A 27,489-nucleotide genomic window follows, 5' to 3' on the forward strand; every position below is an offset into this window, starting at 1 on the left:
ATCGCAGGTGCCCCACTTCCTCAACTACCCAACCTATAACTGCCTCAGCCAAGCATCTTTGGTGCATCTTCTACCCCCAATATGGAGTTAGAAATGTTGCCACACCCCCTCGACAGAGACCTTACATTGCACCCACAAATTACCACAAAACGTACACGGTCACCATCTTCCACCGCGGGTGACTAAACCAACGTTTGACCTCCAGCCATTTTCTTTGTATGCCGCGGCTGGATGTGGCATGGATTATGCCAGCGTGGTTTATTCGAGCATAACCAAGGCCCGCTGCGTGGCTATATAATGTGCAAATTACAGTAATCCCTCTATGGATTCCCAACTCCAGGCCTTGATGGTTACCGACATGCCGGGTTTTCAAGATATCCCTCATTCATATTCATGAGATCAATTTGCATTCACTTAGAATCATTGCACGTGAATTCAGCTCATGAATTTTAATGAGGGATATCCTGAAAGCTGACATGTGTGCACATCGCGAGGCCTGGAGATGGACCTCTGGCAAGCCGCCGATATCTTGCCCCCCCCCCAGATCCTATAATGGCGTGCTCTGGTATGGACAGAGTGGGGTTTAGGGTTCTCCCTGCATCTCTTTCATAATGCAATAAGCTGAACCTGCTCTCTTCTTCTAATACAAGCAACAAAGCTTAAGATGGCTTCTAGCTAAAAATATCTGGTGACTCTTAGGGGCCTCTGCCCGTGGGCCAGCAGATGTTCTAGAGTCTGGGGACCAGATCAAGGGTACCACCTTCCACCTCAGTTTTGTCTTCCGGGAGATTTTGAAAAACTCATCCAACGATTAGAGAAACACCTCTTACACTGACACCACCCACCTCCTTCTCAGCCAAAGAACAGGGCCAACTTGCACACATAATGACACTTGTGCATAGGAATCGCAGCGCAGAGATGGGTTTGCATGCCGGATCTAGGGGTGCGTGTACGCAACCGGGGTTCCAATCTAACTTAGGGGTGCGTGTACTCAGTGTAGCGGGGTGCAGGAACGGTTTACGGGAGTTCGAAACACAGATTGTCTGAGTTTAACCCGAGCTACGAAGTATCACACGCATGTTGTCGGGTGCCGGCAAAAGCAATGGGGGACCCTGCATAGGGCCCCTGTGATGCAGGCCTGCTTGCGGGGGACCCCAAACACTGTTTGAAGGGTGCATGCATTCACTACCAGGGGAGCACGCAATGGTAGCTGTTCTGGCTGTTTGTGCTTTGCGTGGGGGTGTGTCATGGGTTTTCCGGGCACGACTTGCGAATACGGTTACCGTGTGCAGTGAATTCCATGACTATGCACTGCACGCATTTTTTATGCTGTGAGTAGGAACACGCAGTGTTGTTCTCGGCGCGCGGCAATTGCGGGGGAAATGCGCACTTTTCCATGAATCGGGCCCCAAGTGTTTTCACACTGGAAAGTGCCTAAAGCTTTACTCTGTGTTTTTCCAAACCTGATTGGCCTGGCAAGCTCTAACCGCCCCTAGAATCCTGCTCTGGCAATCCCGAGGAAGTGCATAGCAGAGGCACACTGTACACTTCTACGGAAAGGGGTAGGGTTGCCAACCGCCTGGAAGGGCCGGGGAAGAGGGTTTTATTTACCAAAGGTGCAATCAGAGTGGTATTTTTCACTGAGGTACATTTTTTTAATTTGGGGGTCCCTCCCAACCCCCCTGTTTTCCTACCCTTTTACCAGATCACCACCCATGTTAACCCCTTACCCCCACTACTATATATATTTATTTAAAATGTTCTGTATTTTTCTTGTATTTTTTACTTCAGTAAAATGACTGGCTACCGGGAAGAGTCAGTCACATGGAAGATTAGACACCGATCCTGAAAAATCCCACCCTAGATTAATGCCAGACTCACCTATAAATGCCCCCTCAATCGTCAAACACCTTCAAGCATAAGTCATCCTGCAGCTTCCGCTGAAACGTAACTGTTAAGGTGGGGGTTTGCCAGAAGCATTGAAATATTCCAGTGGCGGTCACTTTAAATGCAGCACAAACCCCGCCGACTACATGACCGTTCTGCGACTTTAGGCACAGGGCGACATTTTGACATATAGCTTAATTTCCTCACTGGAAAGGATCATCTCTCAGAGCAATTCCAGCAAGAAAAACCCCCTTAACTAATGGTGGCCTTGAGAGGGCATAGAATTGCAAATATGCAGTGCACCTCAACAAGATGGCTGCCGTCCTACCGCCAAGCATAGAACAATGAGAAAAGACAACATGGCCCTCCTTACAACTTTGCTGGTGCAGAATAATTAACGTTCCGTTATTACATATACCAGCATGTTTCCTCACCGGCAAAGTACAAGTTTGAAAGTGTGGGGTAGAGGCGATTCCACCTCCCTACTGGGAAAACGTAGCCCTTATTAATGGGACTCCATGGAATGGGGATTTACCTCCACTCATATCCGGCGGTCATTCCGCCAGACTGAGTGCGGTAATGGTAATTCAGTCTGCGGGGATCCTGGCGGGTTTACCCCTGGAATACCGGCAAACCTGTCATGAGGCGCCACTGTACATTTCTAAATCTCAATCCTGCCTTCTGGTGGACATTCACAAAAGTAAAGAAACATTTTGTGAATGAGAGCAGAGGGCAGTCAGATGTTAAGTGACACGATTTTACTGTACAGCGCTCCAACTTATTCACACATGGCAAATCATTTCAAAATTGGCAGCTGTTTTAGAAAAAAAATTCCAACACCACTTCAACAAGATTGAAACGTAGTTATAAATGCATATACATTTAAGAAAATCAATGGCTAGAGTAAATACTTTGAGGTATAGTGTCGAAAACAGTGGCTGCAATCGCTGTTCCAAGATGGCCACCGCTGTTGCATGTGTCGTTGTTTGTCCTTCTGTTTTTAGCACAGCAACGTGGGTGGGCATCAGAAGGATTAGCACACTGCCTTCGATATGAAGCGTATTGGATATCGTCACAGAGCATATCGTATCTGAACCGGAAGTACACCATGTCGATGACAAGTACTGTGGCAAAGATAAGGGCCAATGTGGGTCTAACAGGAAATGGTGACCAGCGCGGCAGTGCTTTTATGACTATGCAGTAAGGTCAGGGCTGCTATGGGTCTCCCCTTTCAGCATAAAGAGGAGCAGGGGGGTCTGATGTTGGGGTTCAGCGGTGGATTCCTATTGAGGTACACAACCACATGAAAGGCACTGCTGAGAGATATTGGGTGGATTGACCGATGGTTTGGGGCTGAGCAACACAGCGGGCCCCCCACTTAGAATGTCGATGTTCTTTAATCCTGGGGGGTCACTGTGATGGCCCCAAGGCACTGCTCGGAACTCCAATACCTATGGGACATTGGGGTTCATTTTTGTTTGTGCAATCTTTTAAGTTCAAAGATTTTGGGGTTCAGTGCCCCTGGTTCACGCTTTGCGGCCTACTAGAAGTGGTCTTCAAACTGTGGGGCTGGCTCCCGTGGGGGTTCCTGGGGGGTCCGAGGAAATCCAGGGGGGCACTAGGCTCTTTAAAACAGGAATATGGTGATTCCTTTTAACATAAAAATACAAGCCCTTCAGTTATTGGGGGGTGCCCCGCCAACAATATGTTCATTCAAGGGGGGTTCAGACTAAAATGTTTGGATACCACTGGGATGTAGGGTCATGACCCTCAACCGCTGGGATAATGCTTCCTCTTTGTGGGAGCATGGCCTGGCTTTTGGGGAGACTTAGATTTGAGTGCAATGGCCAGTTGGCATCAGCCCCGGGCAATGCCATTGAGGCTGAACCCCAAAACCGAGGAATTGCCACCAACCAAACAGCTGCCACACATCCAGGCAAGCAGGCCTACAAGCTTGAGATCAAGGGGTACCTTTGTGAACCCTGACCCGCAGACATTTGTGCTTCTGGGGTGCACACCCAGAATTCACACCATATCGGCTCTTGAAGGAGCAGAGCCCGCAGCGAAGACATCCAAAACTAGGGGAATCCTCAGGGCGAAGCTGAAAAAAGTACAGGGGCGCCTCCCGGAACTTCCGCTCTGACACTGGTTCAGTTAGCCTACGGCCCCCACTGTAATTCATCAGGGGCCCCAAGTTGCCACTGGAAGGGGCCGATCATCAAGAGAGCAACGGTGGGTGGGCAAAAAGGCAGTGTCCAGGCCTGGCAGAAGACACCGGAAGTGGCTCTCCTCAGGCCTCGCCACTGACTAGTCTCTAAAAAGGCCCTTGTCTGTCTGTCTCTCTCTCTCTCTCGCTCTCTCTCTCTCGCTCTCCCTCTCTCTCTCTCCCGCTCCTTGTCCCTTTTTTTCCCCTCTCTCAAACGCTCTCTCTCTCTCTCTCTGTCTCTCTGCCCCTCTCTCCTTGTCTATTTCTCTTTCACTCTCTGCTGAGACTGCCTCTCTATACAGCACTCTGTCTCCGCCCCTCCCCTTACTGGTTTTTTTCCTACCCACTCTCCTCCAACACTACCAGAAATGTCATCAGGCCTAGTACGATAGTTGCTTGTTTTGCTCCTCCCCTCCCTTTCTGCACCCCTCTCCCTCACCTTTTGTTTTTCTCCGGATCTACCAGAAATGTCGTCAGGCCTAGTACGGTAGTCGCCTGTCTGTTTCCATTTCCCTCCCACTCTCCCCCTCCCTTCCTTATCTAGGTCTTAGCTCTTGCACTATCTGAAATGTCATCAGGCCGAGTACGATAGTTAATTTCACATCCTTACTGTTCATGGCCTGTAAGAATGTCATTGGGCCTCATTACGAGGCAGGAGGAATGGGTTTAACGGCGCTGGTAAAGGTGCCGGCACCGTTAAACCCATAACGCCCTATTACAAGGTTCCTTGCGGGACCCGCTCTGGATGTCTGGTCAGACCAGACGTCCTTTGCGGGTCCCGCGAGGGGACCAGGGAGCTAACAACAGGCCCGTTGTTAGCTCCCTCCCCATTCCCGTTGAGCCCTATGGGGGCTGAAATGGAAATGGGGATGTGTTCCCTGAATGGGGAAATACCGGGTCCTCCCAGGTTGGAATGGCCCAGTATTTCCCCATTCAGGGACCACGGACCCAGACCCTTATTAAGGGCATGGCTACCTCCAAACTCGTAATGAGGCCCATTGTATTTTCCACTGTTGCCTCCCTTGCCTTGAAGCGCTTTTAAACACATGGTGTATAGGCGCTATATAAATAAACTATCATATGATATCATATCTTCACTGTGTCCCTCTCTGCCTCCTCTTGTTCTCTGTTTTTTCTGTGCTGTTCCTCTCTCACCTCTGCGCCTCTCTCTTTCTCTCTCGCTCTAATCGGTCGCTTTCTTACGTTTTGTCTCTGCTGCACCGGTGTCCCTTGAGGAGCTCAGTCAGTGCTATTCCCTGACTGTACACAGGTTGTCGCTACTGTACCAGTGTGTCTCTGCCTGGGCGCCAGTCGCTGTATGATTTGAGGAAAGCAACACTGGCGCAATAGTGTGCCCTCATTTCTCGGCCCGTGAACTTGGGCGGCACTGCCATTACCGTCCCGGTCAGCCGGCCCGCAAGCAACATATCGCCATTAGCACCCGCGTTCCTGGGGGAAAAGGGACTTTACAAGTGCGGTGCAGCTTCAGGACCCGCTGCTTATGGCCTGTTTTTTAAGAGTCCTTACCTGCGACATGGGTGCAAAATGGGTGGTGGGAGCCAAGGAATGAGGACTGCTGGCCGAGCGAAACACAGGCTTATACTTAAGCATTAACCACCCGTTTCAAGGGCTGCAATGGGTGGTAACAGCCCGGGGCCCGAGTTAAAGGCGCGAGCGTAGTGAGGTGGTTAACGCTATTACCACCCGTCCCATGGGCTAGGACGGGGCTAATTTAAAGTATTTTCTTTCCGTTAGTGGGTTACCTTGTGGCATTCCATTCACGGAAAGAAAATACTTTACAAAGATGGCCGCCATGGAAAAGGAAGGAGGGGCTACATATAGAGCCCCTCTTCCATTTCCATGTGGTCAAAGAGGGCAGAGCGGAAGGTGCAGCTGCGGCCGCAATGAGGTAAGTGGGGGGAAGATGGCACAAGGGCGAACCGGCCATTGGGAATTTTGGAACGTGGGCTGGATCAGCAGTATGAGCCCACGTACATAGCCTCCTAATCCATTGACTCCCCCCCCCCCCTTGCAGGGTACCAATAGAGAATGCAGCCTGCGTTCCAAGCTTCCTGATTGGCTGGCTCCGCCTTTCAGTTTGAGAAGAAGTGATGTTGGCCATGGAGTTTTCGGGGTCTAAGAACCTAATGAAGGGAATATTTCCCTGATCTTCTAAGGCGCTCCATATCTCGCGAGAATTGGAGACACAAGGGGGCAAAAATAAGTGGTGGTATTTGTACAGAGAGGAGGAATTACTTCAGCAAAAGTGAAAGCGTGCCCCTCCCCCTTCTCATCCAGACACCTTCCGATTACTCTGCAGGGGGAGGGGGGAGGGTCCCACTTTGACACCGTCTGCTCCTTTCCAGGCGAGTGGGTAGCGTTATTGCGCGCACTCGAGTGGGGCGCCAGTAATTATAAAGGCGGCCCTGGACCGCCAGGGAATACTCATTAATGAGCGGGGAGGACGGTGCGCGTGGAAGCGGGGGGGGGGGGGGGCGTGCGGTAAATACATATATACACACACACATATCTCCAGTGCAGTATGGCGCCGCCCCTCCCCCGCCCCCAAGGCCCTCCAAGTGGATACTCGTGGTGCAGCGCACGGCCTCGCGGAAGCTGCTGCTTCCCATGTAGATGCGTTTGCGCGGTATAAGGGGCCAGACTCCCAAAAGCGCAGGAAACTCATTGAGATGCGCAAAGACCTGCCAGCGGCCCTGCGCATCTCAGCGCGCGGGACGTATTCCCAGAGAAAACACCCCCAAGGGAGCCGAGTGCAGAAATGCGCAATCAGCACAACACGGGCGCAACACATGAGGCCAATAGAGGCGCACCTCGCATGATCCCGGAAGTGCCAATGCCCAGCGCGCAGAGCTGCCCGGAAGTGCCAATGCCCAGCTCGCTGAGCTGCCCGGAAGTGCCAGTGCCCAGCGCACAGAGCTGCCCGGAAGTACCAATGCCCAGCTCGCTGAGCTGCCCGGAAGTGCCAATGCCCAGCTCGCTGAGCTGCCCGGAAGTGCCAGTGCCCAGCACACAGAGCTGCCCGGAAGTACCAATGCCCAGCTCGCTGAGCTGCCCGGAAGTGCCAATGCCCAGCGCGCAGAGCTGCCCGGAAGTGCCAATGCCCAGCGCTGAGCTGCCCGGAAGTGCCAATGCCCAGCGCGCAGAGCTGCCCCGAAGTGCCAATGCCCAGCGCGCAGAGCTGCCCGGAAGTGCCAATGCCCAGCGCTGAGCTGCCCGGAAGTGCCAATGCCCAGAGCGCAGAGCTGCCCGGAAGTGCCAGTGCCCAGCGCGCAGAGCTGCCCGGAAGTGCCAATGCCCAGCACACAGAACTGCCCGGAAGTGCCAATGCCCAGTGCTGAGCTGCCCGGAAGTGCCAATGCCCAGCGTGCAGTGCTGCCTGGAAGTGCCAGTCCCCAGTGCGCAGAGCTGCCCGGAAGTGCCAATGCCCAGTGTGCAGAGCTGCCTGGAAGTGCCAATGCCCAGCGTGCAGAGCTGCCCGGGAGTGCCAATGCCCAGCGCACTGAGCTGCCCGGAAGTGCCAATGCCCTGCGTGCAGAGCTGCCCGGAAGTGCCAATGCCCAGCGTGCAGTGCTGCCCGGAAGTGCCAGTCCCCAGCGCGCAGAGCTGCCCGGAAGTGCCAATGCCCAGCACACAGAGCTGCCCGGAAGTGCCAATGCCCTGCGTGCAGAGCTGCCCGGAAGTGCCAATGCCCAGCGCACAGAGCTGCCTGGGAGTGCCAATGCCCAGCGTGCAGAGCTGCCCGGAAGTGCCAATGCCCAGCGCGCAGTGCTGCCCGGAAGTGCCAGTCCCCAGCGCGCAGAGCTGCCCGGAAGTGCCAATGCCCAGTGTGCAGAGCTGCCCGGAAGTGCCAATGCCCAGCGAGCAGAGCTTCCCGGAAGTGCCAATGCCCAGCACACAGAGCTGCCCGGAAGTGCCAATGCCCTGCGTGCAGAGCTGCCCGGAAGTGCCAATGCCCAGCGCACAGAGCTGCCTGGGAGTGCCAATGCCCAGCATGCAGAGCTGCCCGGAAGTGCCAATGCCCAGTGCGCAGTGCTGCCCGGAATTGCCAGTCCCCAGCGCGCAGAGCTGCCCGGAAGTGCCAATGCCCAGTGTGCAGAGCTGCCCGGAAGTGCCAATGCCCAGCACACAGAGCTGCCCGGAAGTGCCAATGCCCAGTGCTGAGCTGCCCGGAAGTGCCAATGCCCAGCGCGCAGTGCTGCCCGGAAGTGCCAGTCCCCAGCGGGCAGAGCTGCCCGGAAGTGCCAATGCCCAGCACACAGAGCTGCCCGGAAGTGCCAATGCCCAGTGTGCAGAGCTGCCCGGGAGTGCCAATGCCCAGCACGCAGTGCTGCCCGGAAGTGCCAATGCCCAGTGTGCAGAGCTGCCTGGAAGTGCCAATGCCCAGCGTGCAGAGCTGCCCGGGAGTGCCAATGCCCAGCGCACTGAGCTGCCCGGAAGTGCCAATGCCCTGCGTGCAGAGCTGCCCGGAAGTGCCAATGCCCAGCGCGCAGTGCTGCCCGGAAGTGCCAGTCCCCAGCGCGCAGATCTGCCCGGAAGTGCCAATGCCCAGCACACAGAGCTGCCCGGAAGTGCCAATGCCCAGTGTGCAGAGCTGCCCGGAAGTGCCAATGACCTAGGCGTATAGCCGTGTACTGCCAAGGATATCAAGATATGGTGGGGAGACATGAAGAGGAGTGCCAAGGAAAGGGTGGCAGACCTCCGTGGCCATGCCAATGACACAGGGGGAGGCCCGTCAAGCGAGGCTCCCCCACAGAGGTGGAGGAGCAAGTAGCCGGAATGCTGGAGACGGCAGTTGTGGGCCTGACACTGCCAATCCAACATCAAGTGAAAGACCCAACATCAGGGGCGTGTCTAGATGTGCAAATGTGTGTTCTGCGGTCAGGCAATGTGCGGAGGAGCAGGAGGTTAGACTGAGCAGCCAACGTATGAGGACCACGTAGTCCGTGGCGGCTCACGGAAGCCCCCAGTGGGCCCGTGTGCTATCCCTGCCCCATCTCCCCGTAAGATGGGAATATACTCTGATGGGCTGTCTGGATGATGAAAGGACCACGTGGAGGACCCGGTGGATTGCCCTTGCGAGTGAGAACCCAGGCGTGATGCCACTGGTCCTCTGAAATGGAGCCTGTGGCAAGGAAATGCCAGGCTGCCAGCGCCGCGAGTAGCGTGTGCATGGCATAGGCTCTCATCGGGGTGTGGTAAGGGCCCTCTCCCACTGACGCAGCATCTCCAGTCTGACATCAGCTGGAGGCGGTAACTAGGCCATCAGGGACGTCATTTCACCAAAATGCCAAGGGGAGTGGGAGTGGCATCACACGACCTTTGACCTCTGATGACATCTCAGGAAGTGATGTCATTTGAACACCTCCCCCCACCTCAAAGTGGCATCACGGGAAGTGATGGAACACAACCTATCACACCGTGACAAAACAGGAAGTGACATCACATATTGTTCCTAAGTACACTGCGAAAAATATGGTTACAATATCACTATAATGTGATGTACATTTCATACAAGAATGGATCGCCATATGTATGGTTAAGATCAGTGTGTATAGGGCCATTTACCAAATTACTGTGAATGCAAGCAGACGACCAAGGCCAAATGATAATGATATGTTATTATATAGCACTTACGCTTAAGCGCGTTATATAGAACAAACATGCATAAAATATCACCCAACATTGAGGGATCCTGGAGGGTGCGTCCAATGAGGTCTTGGGGGTGACAGTGAGGCCACCTCTGGTCTTCTCTCTGTAGTTGATGTTCTAGAAGGTTGCCCAACTCCAACCCGCGAGGGCTGAAAACCTGACACGTTTTCAGGACATCCCTCGTGAATATTAAGGAGAAATGAATGCGCATACATTTAGAATCATTGCATGCAAATTCACCTCATGAATATTAATGAGGGGTATCCTGAAAATCCGGCATGCATCTGGTCCTGGAGGCCTGGAGTTGGGCAACCTGACCTGTGAGGGCGAGGAGATGGGGAGGATGGATATTTATATTATGACGAGTCTGCAATGACTGTGGCGTTGCGTACAGTGAAGCGTGCACCAGTGCTGTTAAGTTGGCAGGCATGTTTGGATGGCACTGGCTGGATGGTTGGGATTCTAAGCGCTGCGTGTCACGAGCATGGAAGTGCAGGTTTCCACGGGGGAGCCTCGTGCGCCCGTAGTGCAAGGATGTTATTGGTCGGTAGCCGGGCCTCTAAGTTGGGTGGAGAGGTTTCTCTTCCTGATGCTGAATTTGAGGCTATTCCTAGAGGGAGCAGTCGCTGGAGGCCTCTTGGGGCTATAGAGCACCCATCCAGCGTGTCCATCACGGCAGGGGTGCTCCTCGGGGGTGGCAGTTGTGAGTAGAAGTCTCAAGGCACCCTGGAATGGACTGGTCTTCCTAGCAGCTGAACATGTTTAATTGTGGCTCTCCGCTCATCGCTGAGTTATGCATGTGCACTATGCCAGAACAGGGAGTTTCCCAGTTCCCACTTTGAGCAAAACACGGTCGCAAAATTGCAAAATCCATGATTCCAGACTAGAGGCCAAGTAGAGAGAGGGCCTCTTTCTGACAGGGGTCGCCCCTGCGCCGAGGAGCTCCCGCAGACTCAGGCCTAAGCTCGAGACCCGGGCGGCGGGGCTGGGGGCTTTACACAGGAGGAGAGAGCAAACTGCTGGGGGTCGTCACTTAAACACGTTCCCTAACACGCCTGAGATCCCATAGAGCAAGAGGCATGGATAGTTCATGCATGTCGTGTTTTTTCCTAAGTGGGCCTCGTTTCTTCCTGGCTGAGTAGAGTGCCTGGCTTCTAGCAGGCATATTCGTGTTCAAGGCGCTAGCCTAGGGCTGTATCCAGGAGAGATCCTTACCTGCCATCCAGGTGACGCCGGCAGCCAGGCATTGCTTCCACGGAACGGTCAGACGATCCAGAAGCCATCATAGAGGGTGGAAGGCGTGGGCTGCTGGCGCAGAACCGGGGCAAACGCTTTGTTCTTCACCCACTTCCAAAGCATTCACCTTGCTCGCTCCTTCCTGCAAATGGCAGTAGCTCCTCCTTGACTCATGTTTCCTGCTTCCCTACCATTGGGGCCTCCTTGACTCATGTTTCCTGCTTCCCTACCATTGGGGCCTCCTTGACTCATGTTTCCTGCTTCCCTACCATTGGGGCCTCCTTGACTCCTATGTTTCCTGCTTCCCTACCATTGGGGCCTCCTTGACTCATGTTTCCTGCTTCCCTACCATTGGGGCCTCCTTGAGTCATGTTTCCTGCTTCCCTACCATTGGGGCCTCCTTGACTCCTATGTTTCCTGCTTCCCTACCATTGGGGCCTCCTTGACTCCTATGTTTCCTGCTTCCCTACCATTGGGGCCTCCTTGACTCCTATGTTTCCTGCTTCCCTACCATTGGGGCCTCCTTGACTCCTATGTTTCCTGCTTCCCTACCATTGGGGCCTCCTTGACTCCTATGTTCCTGCTTCCCTACCATTGGGGCCTCCTTGACGCCTATGTTTCCTGCTTCCCTACCATTGGGGCCTCCTTGACTCATGTTTCCTGCTTCCCTACCATTGGGGCCTCCTTGACTCATGTTTCCTGCTTCCCTACCATTGGGGCCTCCTTGACTCATGTTTCCTGCTTCCCTACCATTGGGGCCTCCTTGACTCATGTTTCCTGCTTCCCTACCATTGGGGCCTCCTTGACTCCTATGTTTCCTGCTTCCCTACCATTGGGGCCTCCTTGACTCATGTTTCCTGCTTCCCTACCATTGGGGCCTCCTTGACTCATGTTTCCTGCTTCCCTGCCATTGGGGCCTCCTTAACTCATGTTTCCTGCTTCCCTACCATTGGGGCCTCCTTGACTCCTATGTTTCCTGCTTCCCTACCATTGGGGCCTCCTTGACTCATGTTTCCTGCTTCCCTACCATTGGGGCCTCCTTGACTCATGTTTCCTGCTTCCCTACCATTGGGGCCTCCTTGACTCATGTTTCCTGCTTCCCTACCATTGGGGCCTCCTTGACTCATGTTTCCTGCTTCCCTACCATTGGGGCCTCCTTGACTCATGTTTCCTGCTTCCCTACCATTGGGGCCTCCTTGACTCATGTTTTCTGCTTCCCTGCCATTGGGGCCTCCTTGACTCATGTTTCCTGCTTCCCTGCCATTGGGGCCTCCTTGACTCATGTTTCCTGCTTCCCTGCCATTGGGGCCTCCTTGACTCATGTTTCCTGCTTCCCTGCCATTGGGGCCTCCTTGACTCATGTTTTCTGCTTCCCTGCCATTGGGGCCTCCTTAACTCATGTTTCCTGCTTCCCTGCCATTGGGGCCTCCTTGACTCATGTTTCCTGCTTCTCTGCCATTGGGGCCTCCTTGACTCATGTTTCCTGCTTCCCTGCCATTGGGCCCTCCTTGACTCATGTTTCCTGCTTCCCTGCCATTGGGGCCTCCTTGACTCATGTTTCCTGCTTCCCTACCATTGGGGCCTCCTTGACTCATGTTTCCTGCTTCTCTACCATTGGGGCCTCCTTGACTCCTATGTTTCCTGCTTCCCTACCATTGGGGCCTCCTTGACTCATGTTTCCTGCTTCCCTACCATTGGGGCCTCCTTGACTCATGTTTCCTGCTTCCCTACCATTGGGGCCTCCTTGACTCATGTTTCCTGCTTCCCTACCATTGGGGCCTCCTTGACTCCTATGTTTCCTGCTTCCCTACCATTGGGGCCTCCTTGACTCCTATGTTTCCTGCTTCCCTACCATTGGGGCCTCCTTGACTCATGTTTCCTGCTTCCCTACCATTGGGGCCTCCTTGACTCATGTTTCCTGCTTCCCTGCCATTGGGGCCTCCTTGACTCATGTTTCCTGCTTCCCTGCCATTGGGGCCTCCTTGACTCATGTTTCCTGCTTCCCTACCATTGGGGCCTCCTTGACTCATGTTTCCTGCTTCCCTGCCATTGGGGCCTCCTTGACTCATGTTTCCTGCTTCCCTGCCATTGGGGCCTCCTTGACTCATGTTTTCTGCTTCCCTGCCATTGGGGCCTCCTTGACTCATGTTTCCTGCTTCCCTACCATTGGGGCCTCCTTGACTCATGTTTCCTGCTTCCCTACCATTGGGGCCTCCTTGACTCATGTTTCCTGCTTCCCTACCATTGGGGCCTCCTTGACTCCTATGTTTCCTGCTTCCCTACCATTGGGGCCTCCTTGACTCATGTTTCCTGCTTCCCTGCCATTGGGGCCTCCTTGACTCATGTTTCCTGCTTCCCTACCATTGGGGCCTCCTTGACTCATGTTTCCTGCTTCCCTACCATTGGGGCCTCCTTGACTCATGTTTCCTGCTTCCCTGCCATTGGGGCCTCCTTGACTCATGTTTCCTGCTTCCCTACCATTGGGGCCTCCTTGACTCATGTTTCCTGCTTCCCTACCATTGGGGCCTCCTTGACTCCTATGTTTCCTGCTTCCCTACCATTGGGGCCTCCTTGACTCCTATGTGTCCTGCTTCCCTACCATTGGGGCCTCCTTGACTCATGTTTCCTGCTTCCCTACCATTGGGGCCTCCTTGACTCATGTTTCCTGCTTCCCTACCATTGGGGCCTCCTTGACTCATGTTTCCTGCTTCCCTACCATTGGGGCCTCCTTGACTCATGTTTCCTGCTCCCCCACCATTGGGGGCTCCTTGACTCATGTTTTCTGCTTTTCTTCCATTGGTTCCTCCTTGACTCATGTTTTCTGCTTTTCTTCCATTGGTTCCTCCTTGACTCCTGTTTTCTGCCTAGACACCCAAGCGACTCCTCACTGATGACGCCCAATGAGGCTGAAGCATGTCTGGGGATGCTTGTGGTCTCGTGCAGAAGGGATGTGACCAAGCTGTTTGGGCCGGACTGCCCCATAAGGGGTGGGACCAAGCCTGATTTGCATATGATCTTTCCCCTTCTGTAATGGCTTGGCAGGTGGAGAACAATGGTCTGGAGGGTTGCCCAGAGCAATGCCAGAGTTTACGATTCATTCTAAACCTTCCAGCCATCACCACTTTTTTTGGCTTTGTCACCCCGAGTGCGGCGGGTATGCCCCGACATGGGTCCTGTATCTGCTGGGCCCAGAGACCCAAGCTACTCCACACTGATGAGGCCCAACAAGGCCGAAACCTCTCTGGATAGGTTTGTGGTCTCGTGCAGAAGGGATGTGACCAAGCAGTTTTGGCTGTACTGGCCCCTTTTGGGGTGGGGCCAAGGCTGATTTGCATATGGACTTCCCTTCTGTAATGGCTTGGCAGGTGGAGAACGATGGTCTGGGGGGTTCGCCAGAGCAGTGCCAGAAGTTAGATTAATTCCAAACCTTCCAGTCATCACCTCTTTGTTTTACTCATTGACCTCATTGACCTGGACAGGAGCAATGGGATGGCTGCAAGATGTTTAACCTCCATTACGGCTGGTGAACTTATTCTATCCTCTTGCGGCTTTAGTGAACTGAAACACCCAAAATGTCCCTGGGCTGGGAGTGGCAGAGCTCGTCTTCAAGGCAACACTCAAAGGTGAGCTGAACCTCTAGGAAACCTGCATGCCCGCTCGTCACATTGTCACGTCCCGCTAGTCCGGTGGCTAGAGCTCTCTCCGCGGGTCCAGCAGCTCGTGGTAACCTTGCTGGTGAACCCATGGGTAGCCTCAGGGATCAAACGTCAGTGCAAACCTTGGTGGATAGGGGGCTTATGAAGCAGCACTGCAGCTGAGGTGGTGGGCTTCAGGGCTAGAGATGCAGCTTTGTGTCAGCGGCAGAGATGGCTCGTGGTGGGCTTCAGGGCTAGAGATGCGGCTCAGTGTCGGCAGAAGAGATGCCTCTTGGTGGGTTCAGGGCTAGAGATGAGGCTCAGTGTCAGCGGCAGAGATGCCTCTTGGCGGGCTTCAGGGAAAGAGATGCGGCTCAGTGTCAGCGGCAGAGATGGCTCGTGGTGGGCTTCAGGGCTAGAGATGCGGCTCAGTGTCATCGGCAGAGATGGCTCGTGGTGGGCTTCAGGGCTAGAGATGCGGCTCAGTGTCAGCGGCAGAGATGCCTCCTGGCGGGCTTCAGGGAAAGAGATGCGGCTCAGTGTCAGCGGCAGAGATGGCTCGTAGTGGGCTTCAGGGCTAGAGATGCGGCTCAGTGTCATCGGCAGAGATGCCTCATGGTGGGCTTCAGGGCTAGAGATGCGGCTCAGTGTCAGCGGCATAGATGCCTCTTGGTGGGCTTCAGGGCTAGAAATGCGGCTCGGTGTCAGCGGCAGAGATGCCTCGTGGTGGGCTTCAGGGCTAGAAATGCGGCTCGGTGTCAGCGGCAGAGATGGCTCGTGGTGGGCTTCAGGGAAAGAGATGCGGCTCAGTGTCAGCGGCAGAGATGCCTCGTGGCGGGCTTCAGTGCAAGAGATGCGGCTCAGTGTCATCGGCAGAGATGCCTCATGGTGGGCTTCAGGGCTAGAGGTGCGGCTCAGTGTCAGCGGCAGAGATGCCTCTTGGCAGGTTTCAGGGCAAGAGATGCGGCTCAGTGTCAGCGGCAGAGATGCCTCGTGGGGGGCCTCAGGGCTAGAGATTCGGCTCAGTGTCAGCGGCAGAGATGCCTCATGGTGGGCTTCAGGGCTAGAGATTCGGCTCAGTGTCAGCAGCAGAGATGCCTCATGGTGGGCTTCAGGGCTAGAGATTCGGCTCAGTGTCAGCGGCAGAGATGCCTCGTGGCGGGCCTCAGGGCTAGAGATTCGGCTCAGTGTCAGCGGCAGAGATGCCTCATGGTGGGCTTCAGGGCTAGAGATTCGGCTCAGTGTCATCGGCAGAGATGCCTCATGGTGGGCTTCAGGGCTAGAGGTGCGGCTCAGTGTCAGCGGCAGAGATGCCTCTTGGCAGGTTTCAGGGCAAGAGATGCGGCTCAGTGTCAGCGGCAGAGATGCCTCGTGGCGGGCCTCAGGGCTAGAGATTCGGCTCAGTGTCAGCGGCAGAGATGCCTCATGGTGGGCTTCAGGGCTAGAGATGCGGCTCAGTGTCAGCGGCAGAGATGCCTCATGACGGGCTTCAGGGCTAGAGATGCGGCTCAGTGTCAGCAGCAGAGATGCCTCGTGGTGGGCTTCAGGGCAAGAGATGCAGCTCAGTGTCAGCGGCAGAGATGCCTCGTGGTGGGCTTCAGGGCAAGAGATGCGGCTCAGTGTCAGCGGCAGAGATGCCTCGTAGCGGGCTTCAGGGCTAGAGATGCGGCTCAGTGTCAGCGGCAGAGGTGCCTCGTAGCGGGCTTCAGGGCTAGAGATGCGGCTCAGTGTCAGCGGCAGAGGTGCCTCGTGGCGGGCTTCAGGGCTAGAGATGCGGCTCAGTGTCAGCGACAGAGATGCCTCTTGGCGGGCTAGAGATGCAGCTCAGTGTCAGCGGCAGAGATGCCTCATGGCGGGCTTCAGGGCAAGAGATGCGGCTCAGTGTCAGCGGCAGAGGTGCCTCGTAGCGGGCTTCAGGGCTAGAGATGCGGCTCAGTGTCAGCGGCAGAGGTGCCTCATGGCGGGCTTCAGGGCTAGAGATGCGGCTCAGTGTCAGCGGCAGAGATGCCTCTTGGTGGGCTTCAGGGCAAGAGATGCGGCTCAGTGTCAGCGGCAGAGGTGCCTCGTAGCGGGCTTCAGGGCTAGAGATGCGGCTCAGTGTCAGCGGCAGAGGTGCCTCGTGGCGGGCTTCAGGGCTAGAGATGCAGCTCAGTGTCAGCGGCAGAGATGCCTCTTGGTGGGCTTCAGGGCTAGAGATGCGGCTCAGTGTCAGCGGCAGAGATGCCTCTTAGTGGGCTTCAGGGCTAGAGATGCAGCTCAGTGTCAGTGGGAGAGATGCCTCTTAGTGGGCTTTAGGGCAAGAGATGCAGCTCAGTGTCAGCGGCAGAGATGCCTCGTAGCGGGCTTCAGGGAAAGAGATGCGACTCAGTGTCAGCGGCAGAGATGCCTCATGGCGGGCTTCAGGGAAAGAGATGCGGCTCAGTGTCAGTGGCAGAGATGCCTCGTGGCGGGCCTCAGGGCTAGAGATGCGGCTCAGTTTCAGCGGCAGAGATGCTGCTAGAGATGCGGCTCAGTGTCAGCGGCAGAGATGCCTCTTGGCGGGCTTCAGGACTAGAGATGCGGCTCAGTGTCAGCGGCAGAAATGCCTCTTGGCGGGCTTCAGGGCTAGAGATGCAGCTCAGTGTCAGCGACAGAGATGCCTCTTGGCGGGCTAGAGATGCGGCTCAGTGTCAGCGGCAGAGATGCCTCTTGGCGGGCTACAGGGCTAGAGATGCAGCTCAGTGTCAGCGACAGAGATGCCTCTTGGTGGGCTAGAGATGCGGCTCAGTGTCATCGGCAGAGATGCCTCATGGTGGGCTTCAGGGCTAGAGATGCGGCTCAGTGTCAGCGGCAGAGATGCCTCTTGGCGGGCTTCAGGGCAAGAGATGAGGCTCAGTGTCAGCGGCAGAGATGCCTCTTGGCGGGCTTCAGGACTAGAGATGCGGCTTAGTGTCAGCAGCAGAGATGCCTCTTGGCGGGCTTCAGGACTAGAGATGCGGCTCAGTGTCATCGGCAGAGATGCCTCTTGGCGGGCTACAGGGCTAGAGATGCAGCTCAGTGTCAGCGACAGAGATGCCTCTTGGTGGGCTAGAGATGCAGCTCAGTGTCAGCGGCAGAGATGCTTCTTGGTGGGCTTCAGGGCTAGAGACGCAGCTCAGTGTCAGTGGGAGAGATGCCTCTTGGCGGGCTTCAGGGCTAGAGATGCGGCTCAGTGTCAGCGGCAGAAATGCCTCTTGGCGGGCTTCAGGACTAGAGATGCGGCTCAGTGTCAGCGGCAGAGATGCCTCGTGGCGGGCTTCAGGGCTAGAGATGCAGCTCAGTGTCAGCGACAGAGATGCCTCTTGGCGGGCTAGAGATGTGGCTCAGTGTCAGCGGCAGAGATGCCTCTTGGCGGGCTACAGGGCTAGAGATGCAGCTCAGTGTCAGCGACAGAGATGCCTCTTGGCGGGCTAGAGATGCGGCTCAGTGTCAGCGGCAGAGATGGCTCTTGGCGGGCTACAGGGCTAGAGATGCAGCTCAGTGTCAGCGGCAGAGATGCTTCGTGGTGGGCTTCAGGGCGAGAAATGCGGCTCAGTGTCAGCGGCAGAGATCCCTCTTGGTGGGCTTCAGGGTAGAGATGCGGCTCAGTGTCAGCGGCAGAGATGGTCTTGGTGGGTTTCAGGGCTAGAGATGCGGCTCAGTGTCAGCGGCAGAGATGCCTCGTGGTGGGCTTCAGGGTAAGAGACGCGGCTCAGTGTCAGCGGCAGAGGTGCCTCGTAGTGGGCTTCAGGGCTAGAGATGCGGCTCAGTGTCAGTGGCAGAGATGCCTCGTGGCGGGCTTCAGGGCTAGAGATGCGGCTCAGTGTCAGCGGCAGAGGTGCCTCATGGCGGGCTTCAGAGCTAGAGATGCGGCTCAGTGTCAGCGGCAGAGATGCCTCATGACGGGCTTCAGGGCTAGATATGCAGCTCAGTGTCAGCGGCAGAGATGCCTCATGGCGGGCTTCAAGGCTAGAGATGCGGATCAGTGTCAGCGGGAGAGAGGCCTCTTGGTGGGCTTCAGGGTAGAGATGCGGCTCAGTGTCAGCGGCAGAGATGCCTCGTGGTGGGCTTCAGGGCAGAGATGCGGCTCAGTGTCAGCGGCAGAGGTGCCTCATGGCGGGCTTCAGAGCTAGAGATGCGGCTCAGTGTCAGCGGCAGAGATGCCTCATGACGGGCTTCAGGGCTAGATATGCAGCTCAGTGTCAGCGGCAGAGATGCCTCATGGCGGGCTTCAAGGCTAGAGATGCGGATCAGTGTCAGCGGGAGAGAGGCCTCTTGGTGGGCTTCAGGGTAGAGATGCGGCTCAGTGTCAGCGGCAGAGATGCCTCGTGGTGGGCTTCAGGGCAGAGATGCGGCTCAGTGTCAGCGCCAGAGATGCCTCTTGGTGGGCTTCAGGGCTAGAGGTGTGGCTCAGTGTCAGCGGCAGAGATGCCTCATGGTGGGCTTCAGGGCTAGAGATGCAGCTCAGTGTCAGCGGCAGAGATGCCTCATGGTGGGCTTCAGGGCTAGAGATGCGGCTCAGTGTCAGCGGCAGAGATGCCTCGTGGTGGGCTTCAGGGCTAGAGATGTATATGATACATGCGGATGCACATGATGCATGTGGATGTATATGATGCATGTGGATGCATATGATGCGTGTGGAAGCACATGATACATGCGGATGTATATGATGCATGTGGATGCATATGATGCATGTGGAAGCATATGTGGATGCATATGATACATGTGGATGCACATGATGCATGTGGCTGCATATGATGCGTGTGGATGCACATGATACATGCGGATGTATATGATGCATGTGGATGCATATGATGCATGTGGAAGCATATGTGGATGCATATGATACATGTGGATGCACATGATGCATGTGGCTGCATATGATGCGTGTGGATGCACATGATACATGCGGATGTATATGATGCATGTGGATGCATATGATGCATGTGGAAGCATATGTGGATGCATATGATACATGTGGATGCACATGATGCATGTGGATGTATATGATGCATGTGGATGCATATGTGGATGCATATGATACATGTGGATGCACATGATGCATGTGGATGCACATGATGCATGTGGCTGCATATGATGCGTGTGGATGCACATGTGGATGCATATGATACATGTGGATGCACATGATGCATGTGGGTGCACATGATGCATGTGGATGCATATGTTGCATGTGGATGCACATTATGCATGTGGATGCATATGTGGATGCATATGATGCATGTGGACGCACATGATGCATGTGGATGTATATGTTGCATGTGGATGTATATGTTGCATGTGGATGCATATGATGCATGTGGATGCATATGATGCATGTGGATGCACATGTGGATGTATATGTTTCATGTGGATGCACATTATGCATGTGGATGTATATGATGCGTGTGGATGCATATGTGGATGCATATGATACATGTGGGTGCACATGATGCATGTGGATGCACATGATGCATGTGGATGTATATGTTGCATGTGGATGTATATGTTGCATGTGGATGCATATGAGGCATGTGGATGCACATGATGCATGTGGATGCACATGATACATGTGGATGCATATGATACATGTGGATGCATATGATGCATGTGGATGCATATGATGCATGTGGAAGCATATGTGGATGCATATGATGCATGTGGATGCATATGATGCATGTGGATGCACATGATGCATGTGGATGCATATGTGGATGTATATGTTTCATGTGGATGCACATTATTCATGTGGATGCATATGATACATGTGGATGCATATGATGCATGTGGATGCACATGATGCATGTGGATGCACATGATGCATGTGGATGCATATGTGGATGCATATGATGCATGTGGATGCACATGATGCATGTGGATGTATATGTTGCATGTGGATGCATATGAGGCATGTGGATGCACATGATGCATGTGGATGCACATGGTACATGTGGATGCATATGATGCATGTGGATGCATATGATGCATGTGGAAGCATATGTGGATGCATATGATGCACGTGGATGCATATGATACATGTGGATGTATATGATGCATGTGGAAGCATATGTGGATGCATATGAGGCATGTGGATGCACATGATGCATGTGGAAGCATATGTGGATGCATATGATGCATGTGGAAGCATATGTGGATGCATATGATGCATGTGGATGTATATGATGCATGTGGAAGCATATGTGGATGCATATGATGCATGTGGATGCATATGATACATGTGGAAGCATATGTGGATGCATATGATGCATGTGGAAGCATATGTGGATGCATATGATGCATGTGGAAGCATATGTGGATGCATATGAGGCATGTGGATGCACATGATGCATGGGGATGCATATGATACATGTGGATGTATATGATGCATGTGGAAGCATATGTGGATGCATATGATGCATGTGGAAGCATATGTGGATGCATATGATGCATGTGGATGCATATGATACATGTGGAAGCATATGTGGATGCATATGATGCATGTGGATGCATATGATACATGTGGAAGCATATGTGGATGCATATGATGCATGTGGAAGCATATGTGGATGCATATGATGCATGTGGAAGCATATGTGGATGCATATGAGGCATGTGGATGCACATGATGCATGGGGATGCATATGATACATGTAGATGTATATGATGCACGTGGATGCATATGATGCACGTGGATGCATATGATGCATGTGGATGCATATGATACATGTGGATGCATATGATACATGTGGATGTATATGATGCACGTGGATGCATATGATGCATGTGGAAGCATATGTGGATGCATATGATGCATGTGGATGCATATGATACATGTGGATGCATATGTGGATGCATATGATGCATGTGGATGCATATGAAACATGTGGATGCATATGATACATGTGGATGCACATGATGCATGTGGATGCATATGTTGCATGTGGATGCATATGTGGATGCATATGATGCATGTGGATGCATATGATACATGTGGATGCATATGATGCATGTGGATGCATATGATACATGTGGATGCACATGATGCATGTGGATGCATATGTTGCATGTGGATGCATATGTGGATGCATATGATGCACGTGGATGCATATGATACATGTGGATACATATGATGCATGTGGATGCATATGATACATGTGGATGCACATGATGCATGTGGATGCATATGTTGCATGTGGATGCATATGTGGATGCATATGATGCATGTGGATGCATATGATACATGTGGATATACATGATGCATGTGGATGCGTATGTTGCATGTGGATGCATATGTGGATGCATATGATGCATGTGGATGCATATGATACATGTGGATGCATATGATGCATGTGGATGCATATGATGCATGTGGATGCATATGTGGATGCACATGATGCATGTGGATGCATATGTTGCATGTGGATGCATATGTGGATGCATATGATGCATGTGGATGCATATGATACATGTGGATGCACATGATGCATGTGGATGCATATGATGCATGTGGATGCATATGATACATGTGGATGCACATGATGCATGTGGATGCATATGATGCATGTGGATGCATATGTGGATGCATATGTTGCATGTGGATGCATATGATGCATGTGGATGCATATGTGGATGCATATGTTGCATATGGATGCATATGTGGATGCATATGATGCATGTGGATGCATATGATGCATGTGGATGCATATGATACATGTGGATGCACATGATGCATGTGGATGCATATGATGCATGTGGATTCACATGATGCATGTGGATGCATATGATGCATGTGGATGCACATGATGCATGTGGATGCATATGTGGATGCATATGTTGCATGTGGATGCATATGTGGATGCATATGATGCATGTGGATGCATATGATACATGTGGATACACATGATGCATGTGGATGCATATGTTGCATGTGGATGCATATGTGGATGCATATGATGCATATGATACATGTGGATGCACATGATGCATGTGGATGCATATGTGGATGCATATGTTGCATGTGGATGCATATGATGCATGTGGATGCATATGATGCATGTGGATGCACATGATGCATGTGGATGCATATGTGGATGCATATGATGCATGTGGATGCATATGATGCATGTGGATTCATATGTGGATGCATATGATACATGTGGATGCATATGATACATGTGGATGCACATGATGCATGTGGATGCATATGATGCATGTGGATGCACATGATGCATGTGGATGCATATGATGCATGTGGATTCATATGTGGATGCATATGATGCATGTGGATGCATATGATACATGTGGATGCACATGATGCATGTGGATGCATATGATGCATGTGGATGCACATGATGCATGTGGATGCATATGATGCATGTGGATTCATATGTGGATGCATATGATGCATGTGGATGCATATGATACATGTGGATGCACATGATGCATGTGGATGCATATGATGCATGTGGATGCACATGATGCATGTGGATGCATATGTGGATGCATATGATGCATGTGGATGCATATGTGGATGCATATGATACATGTGGATGCACATGATGCATGTGGATGCATATGTGGATGCATATGATGCATGTGGATGCATATGATGCATGTGGATGCACATGATGCATGTGGATGCATATGTGGATGCATATGATGCATGTGGATGCACATGATGCATGTGGATGCATATGTGGATGCATATGATGCATGTGGATGCATATGTGGATGCATATGATGCATGTGGATGCATATGATGCATGTGGATGCACATGATGCATGTGGATGCATATGTGGATGCATATGATGCATGTGGATGCACATGATGCATGTGGATGCATATGTGGATGCATATGATGCATGTGGATGCATATGTGGATGCATATGATACATGTGGATGCATATGTGGATGCATATGATGCATGTGGATGCATATGTTGCATGTGGATGCATATGATGCATGTGGATGCATATGTTGCATGTGGATGCATATGATGCATGTGGATGCATATGTGGATGCATATGATGCATGTCGATGCATACGTGGATGCATATGATACATGTGGATGCACATGTTGGGGTAGAAGAAAGACTGCAGAGCACTCACCTGCTCTGAGAGAGGTGGGGGTGACCTGCAAAGGCTGCCAAGTGATCAGACTGGCCTTTATTGGTCTCGTCCCCAGATTGCCCGGGACCTCGAAACATGCCAGTTCCTTATGGTCAAGTTTAACATTTTATTGAGGATATTTGCACGTTGGGGCAAGTTAAAGTAAACATGGGCTAGTCCCAGACTCTCTGCGAGGAGGGTGCCACTTCAGTTCTGAGCGGTTCCGCGGTGGGCAGCCGGTCACCATGGGGGTGTTGCCCCTTCTTGGTTTCTTTTTTGCTCCCCAGGACTGTCTATGTTCCTCCTTCAGCCCACAACATATAACGTACGACAGGTTTATACCACAAACTGAGTCAACCCCCGGCTCTCGATGTTATAGCACGTAACATACATAAACCGGGGCGGCCTTCACTCTCCTCGCCCGAAGCGTCTTGCTGACACCTTTGCATCACTTAAACCAACTATATACAAAGATGGGGCCCTCTGCCCTCCCAGCCTAAAGCAGATCAAGGGGGGGAAGCCCTGACCCCTCTCTGAAATGGTAAATGCCTCACTAATGGCGAGCCAGATGTACATGGCTGAACTCCCCTTTGGTGAGCCAGATGTTCATGGCTGAACTCCCCTTTGGTGAGCCAGATGTACATGGCTGAACTCCCCTTTGGTGAGCCAGATGTACATGGCTGAACTCCCCTTTCGTATGCCAGATGTTCATGGCTGAACTCCCCTTTGGTGAGCCAGATGTACATGGCTGAACTCCCCTTTCGTGAGCCAGATGTTCATGGCTGAACTCCCCTTTGGTGTGCCAGATGTTCATGGTTGAACTCCCCTCTGGCAAGCCAGATGTTAATGGCTGTCACAGGGGTGTTGCTAGGTCTGGGAAAGATCTGGGGCTGAGCTAATGTCGGGATTGCCGGGACTCGGGGCTAGCTGCCCTTTTGGTTGTAACCCCTGATTTCTATATGGTGTTACAACCAAAAGACCCAGGGCTATACTCCTTAGCCCACCACCCTCTAGCAAAGCCCTGAACTCCCCTCTGGCGAGCCAGATGTTCATGGCTGAACTCCCCTTTGGCGAGCCAGATGTTCGTGGTTGTACTCCCCTTTGGCGAGCCAGATGTTCGTGGCTGTACTCCCCTTTGGCGAGCCAGATGTTCGTGGCTGAACTCCCCTGTGGCTGAACTCCCCTCTGGTGAGCCAGATGTTCATGGCTGAACTTCCCTCTCGTGAGCCAGACGTTCATGGCTGAACTCCCCTCTAGTGAGCCAGATGTTCATGGCTGAACTCCCCTCTCGTGAGCCAGACGTTCATGGCTGAACTCCCCTCTGGCGAGCCAGATGATAATGGCTGAACTCCCCTCTCGTGAGCCAGATGTTCATGGCTGAACTCCCCTCTGGTGAGCCAGATGTTTGTGGCTGAACTCCCCTGTGGCTGAACTCCCCTCTGGCGAGCCAGATGTTCATGGCTGAACTCCCCTCTGGTGAGCCAGATGTTCATTGCTGAACTCCCCTCTCGTGAGCCAGACGTTCATGGCTGAACTCCCCTCTGGCGAGCCAGATGATAATGGCTGAACTCCCCTCTGGTGAGCCAGATGTTCATGGCTGAACTCCCCTCTGGCGAGCCAGATGTTCATGCCACAGGGAGTTTGAATTGGGAAGGAACAATGGGTGTGTTGGGAGGGTAAACTACAATCTAAATCACCTGTAAGAACTCATTCACTAAGATGTAGACCAATGCAAAGTGCAACGAGGGCAGCTACAGCAGAATCCAATTCATAGCAAATTGCGCAACTCTGCGGCCATTCTTGGTTGTGTTTTTGCGGCTTTGCCCACTGGGCGTTTAGGAAGGTTTAGGAGGCAGGGGTAGCCGTACTTCTTTCGTTCGTCAAAAGACGTTATTTACTTTCATCTCTAAAAAGGACTAGTCGTGGGCGAGAGAAAGCAGAGCCTGGGGGCGAGTGGGAGGGGGCAACTTGAGTGATAAGGACTTCAAACAGCCAATGGAAATTAAAGGGACGGGCGCGCGACTTTACCTCTGGGCTGCCCTGGACCACCGTGTCCTCCGCGGACACATCAGTCGCCAGGATCTCGGCTTTGATGGCGTCCAGGGCGTGCAGGATCCAGCTGTGCTGCCGCTTGATTTGCCGCTGTAGCTCCTTCCACTGACCCCCAATCATCTGCAGCATGTCCTTGAGACCTGCAGGGGAAGAAGATAAAGGAGCGGTGCATCAGGCCCACGTGCAGGGGAAGAAGACAAAGGAGCGGTGCATCAGGCCCACGTGCAGGGGAGGAAGACAAAGGAGCGGTGCATCAGGCCCACGTGCAGGGGAAGAAGACAAAGGAGCGGTGCATTAGGCCCACGTGCAGGGGAGGAAGAGAAAGGAGCGGTGCATTAGGCCCACGTGCAGGGGAGGAAGACAAAGGAGCGGTGCATCAGGCCCACGTGCAGGGGAGGAAGACAAAGGAGCGGTGCATCAGGCCCAAGTGCAGGGGAGGAAGACAAAGGAGCGGTGCATCAGGCCCAAGCGCAGGGGAAGAAGACAAGGGAGCGGTGCATCAGGCCCAAGCGCAGGGGAGGAAGACAAAGGAGCGGTGCATCAGGCCCAAGCGCAGGGGAGGAAGACAAAGGAGCGGTGCATCAGGCCCAAGCGCAGGTGACGAAGACAAAGGAGCGGTGCATCAGGCCCAAGCGCAGGGGAAGAAGACAAAGGAGCGGTGCGTCAGGCCCAAGCACAGGGGACGAAGACAAAGGAGCGGTGCGTCAGGCCCAAGCGCAGGGGACGAAGACAAAGGAGCGGTGCATCAGGCCCACGTGCAGGGGAAGAAGACAAAGGAGCGGTGCGTCAGGCCCAAGTGCAGGGGAGGAAGACAAAGGAGCGGTGCGTCAGGCCCAAGTGCAGGGGAAGAAGACAAAGGAGCGGTGCGTCAGGCCCAAGTGCAGGGGAGGAAGACAAAGGAGCGGTGCGTCAGGCCCAAGTGCAGGGGAGGAAGACAAAGGAGCGGTGCATCAGGCCCAAGTGCAGGGGAAGAAGACAAAGGAGCGGTGCATCAGGCCCACGTGCAGGGGAAGAAGACAAAGGAGCGGTGCATCAGGCCCACGTGCAGGGGAAGAAGACAAAGGAGCGGTGCATCAGGCCCAAGTGCAGGGGAAGAAGACAAAGGAGCGGTGCATCAGGCCCACGTGCAGGGGAAGAAGACAAAGGAGCGGTGCATCAGGCCCAAGTGCAGGGGAAGAAGACAAAGGAGCGGTGCATCAGGCCCACGTGCAGGGGAAGAAGACAAAGGAGCGGTGCATCAGGCCCAAGTGCAGGGGAGGAAGACAAAGGAGCGGCGCGTCAGGCCCAAGTGCAGGGGAGGAAGACAAAGGAGCGGCGCGTCAGGCCCAAGTGCAGGGGAAGAAGACAAAGGAGCGGTGCGTCAGGCCCAAGTGCAGGGGAGGAAGACAAAGGAGCGGTGCGTCAGGCCCAAGTGCAGGGGAGGAAGACAAAGGAGCGGTGCATCAGGCCCAAGTGCAGGGGAAGAAGACAAAGGAGCGGTGCATCAGGCCCACGTGCAGGGGAAGAAGACAAAGGAGCGGTGCATCAGGCCCACGTGCAGGGGAAGAAGACAAAGGAGCGGTGCATCAGGCCCAAGTGCAGGGGAAGAAGACAAAGGAGCGGTGCATCAGGCCCACGTGCAGGGGAAGAAGACAAAGGAGCGGTGCATCAGGCCCAAGTGCAGGGGAAGAAGACAAAGGAGCGGTGCATCAGGCCCACGT

General features: G+C 53.6%; 1 protein-coding gene across 1 annotated transcript in view; it reads right to left on the reverse strand.

The window, feature by feature from the left end:
* Nucleotides 1-27,489, reverse strand: part of AKAP6 (A-kinase anchoring protein 6) — a 1,117,075-nt gene that overhangs the window by 312,437 nt on the left and 777,149 nt on the right. The window contains exon 7 of the mRNA XM_069638465.1: nt 25,766-25,929. Coding sequence (XP_069494566.1) covers nt 25,766-25,929 — 164 coding nt within the window. The remainder of the gene's footprint in view (nt 1-25,765; nt 25,930-27,489) is intronic.

This window comes from Ambystoma mexicanum, chromosome 14, assembly GCF_040938575.1.
Source record: "Ambystoma mexicanum isolate Mex_15411 chromosome 14, UKY_AmexF1_1, whole genome shotgun sequence".
NCBI lineage: Eukaryota > Metazoa > Chordata > Amphibia > Caudata > Ambystomatidae > Ambystoma > Ambystoma mexicanum.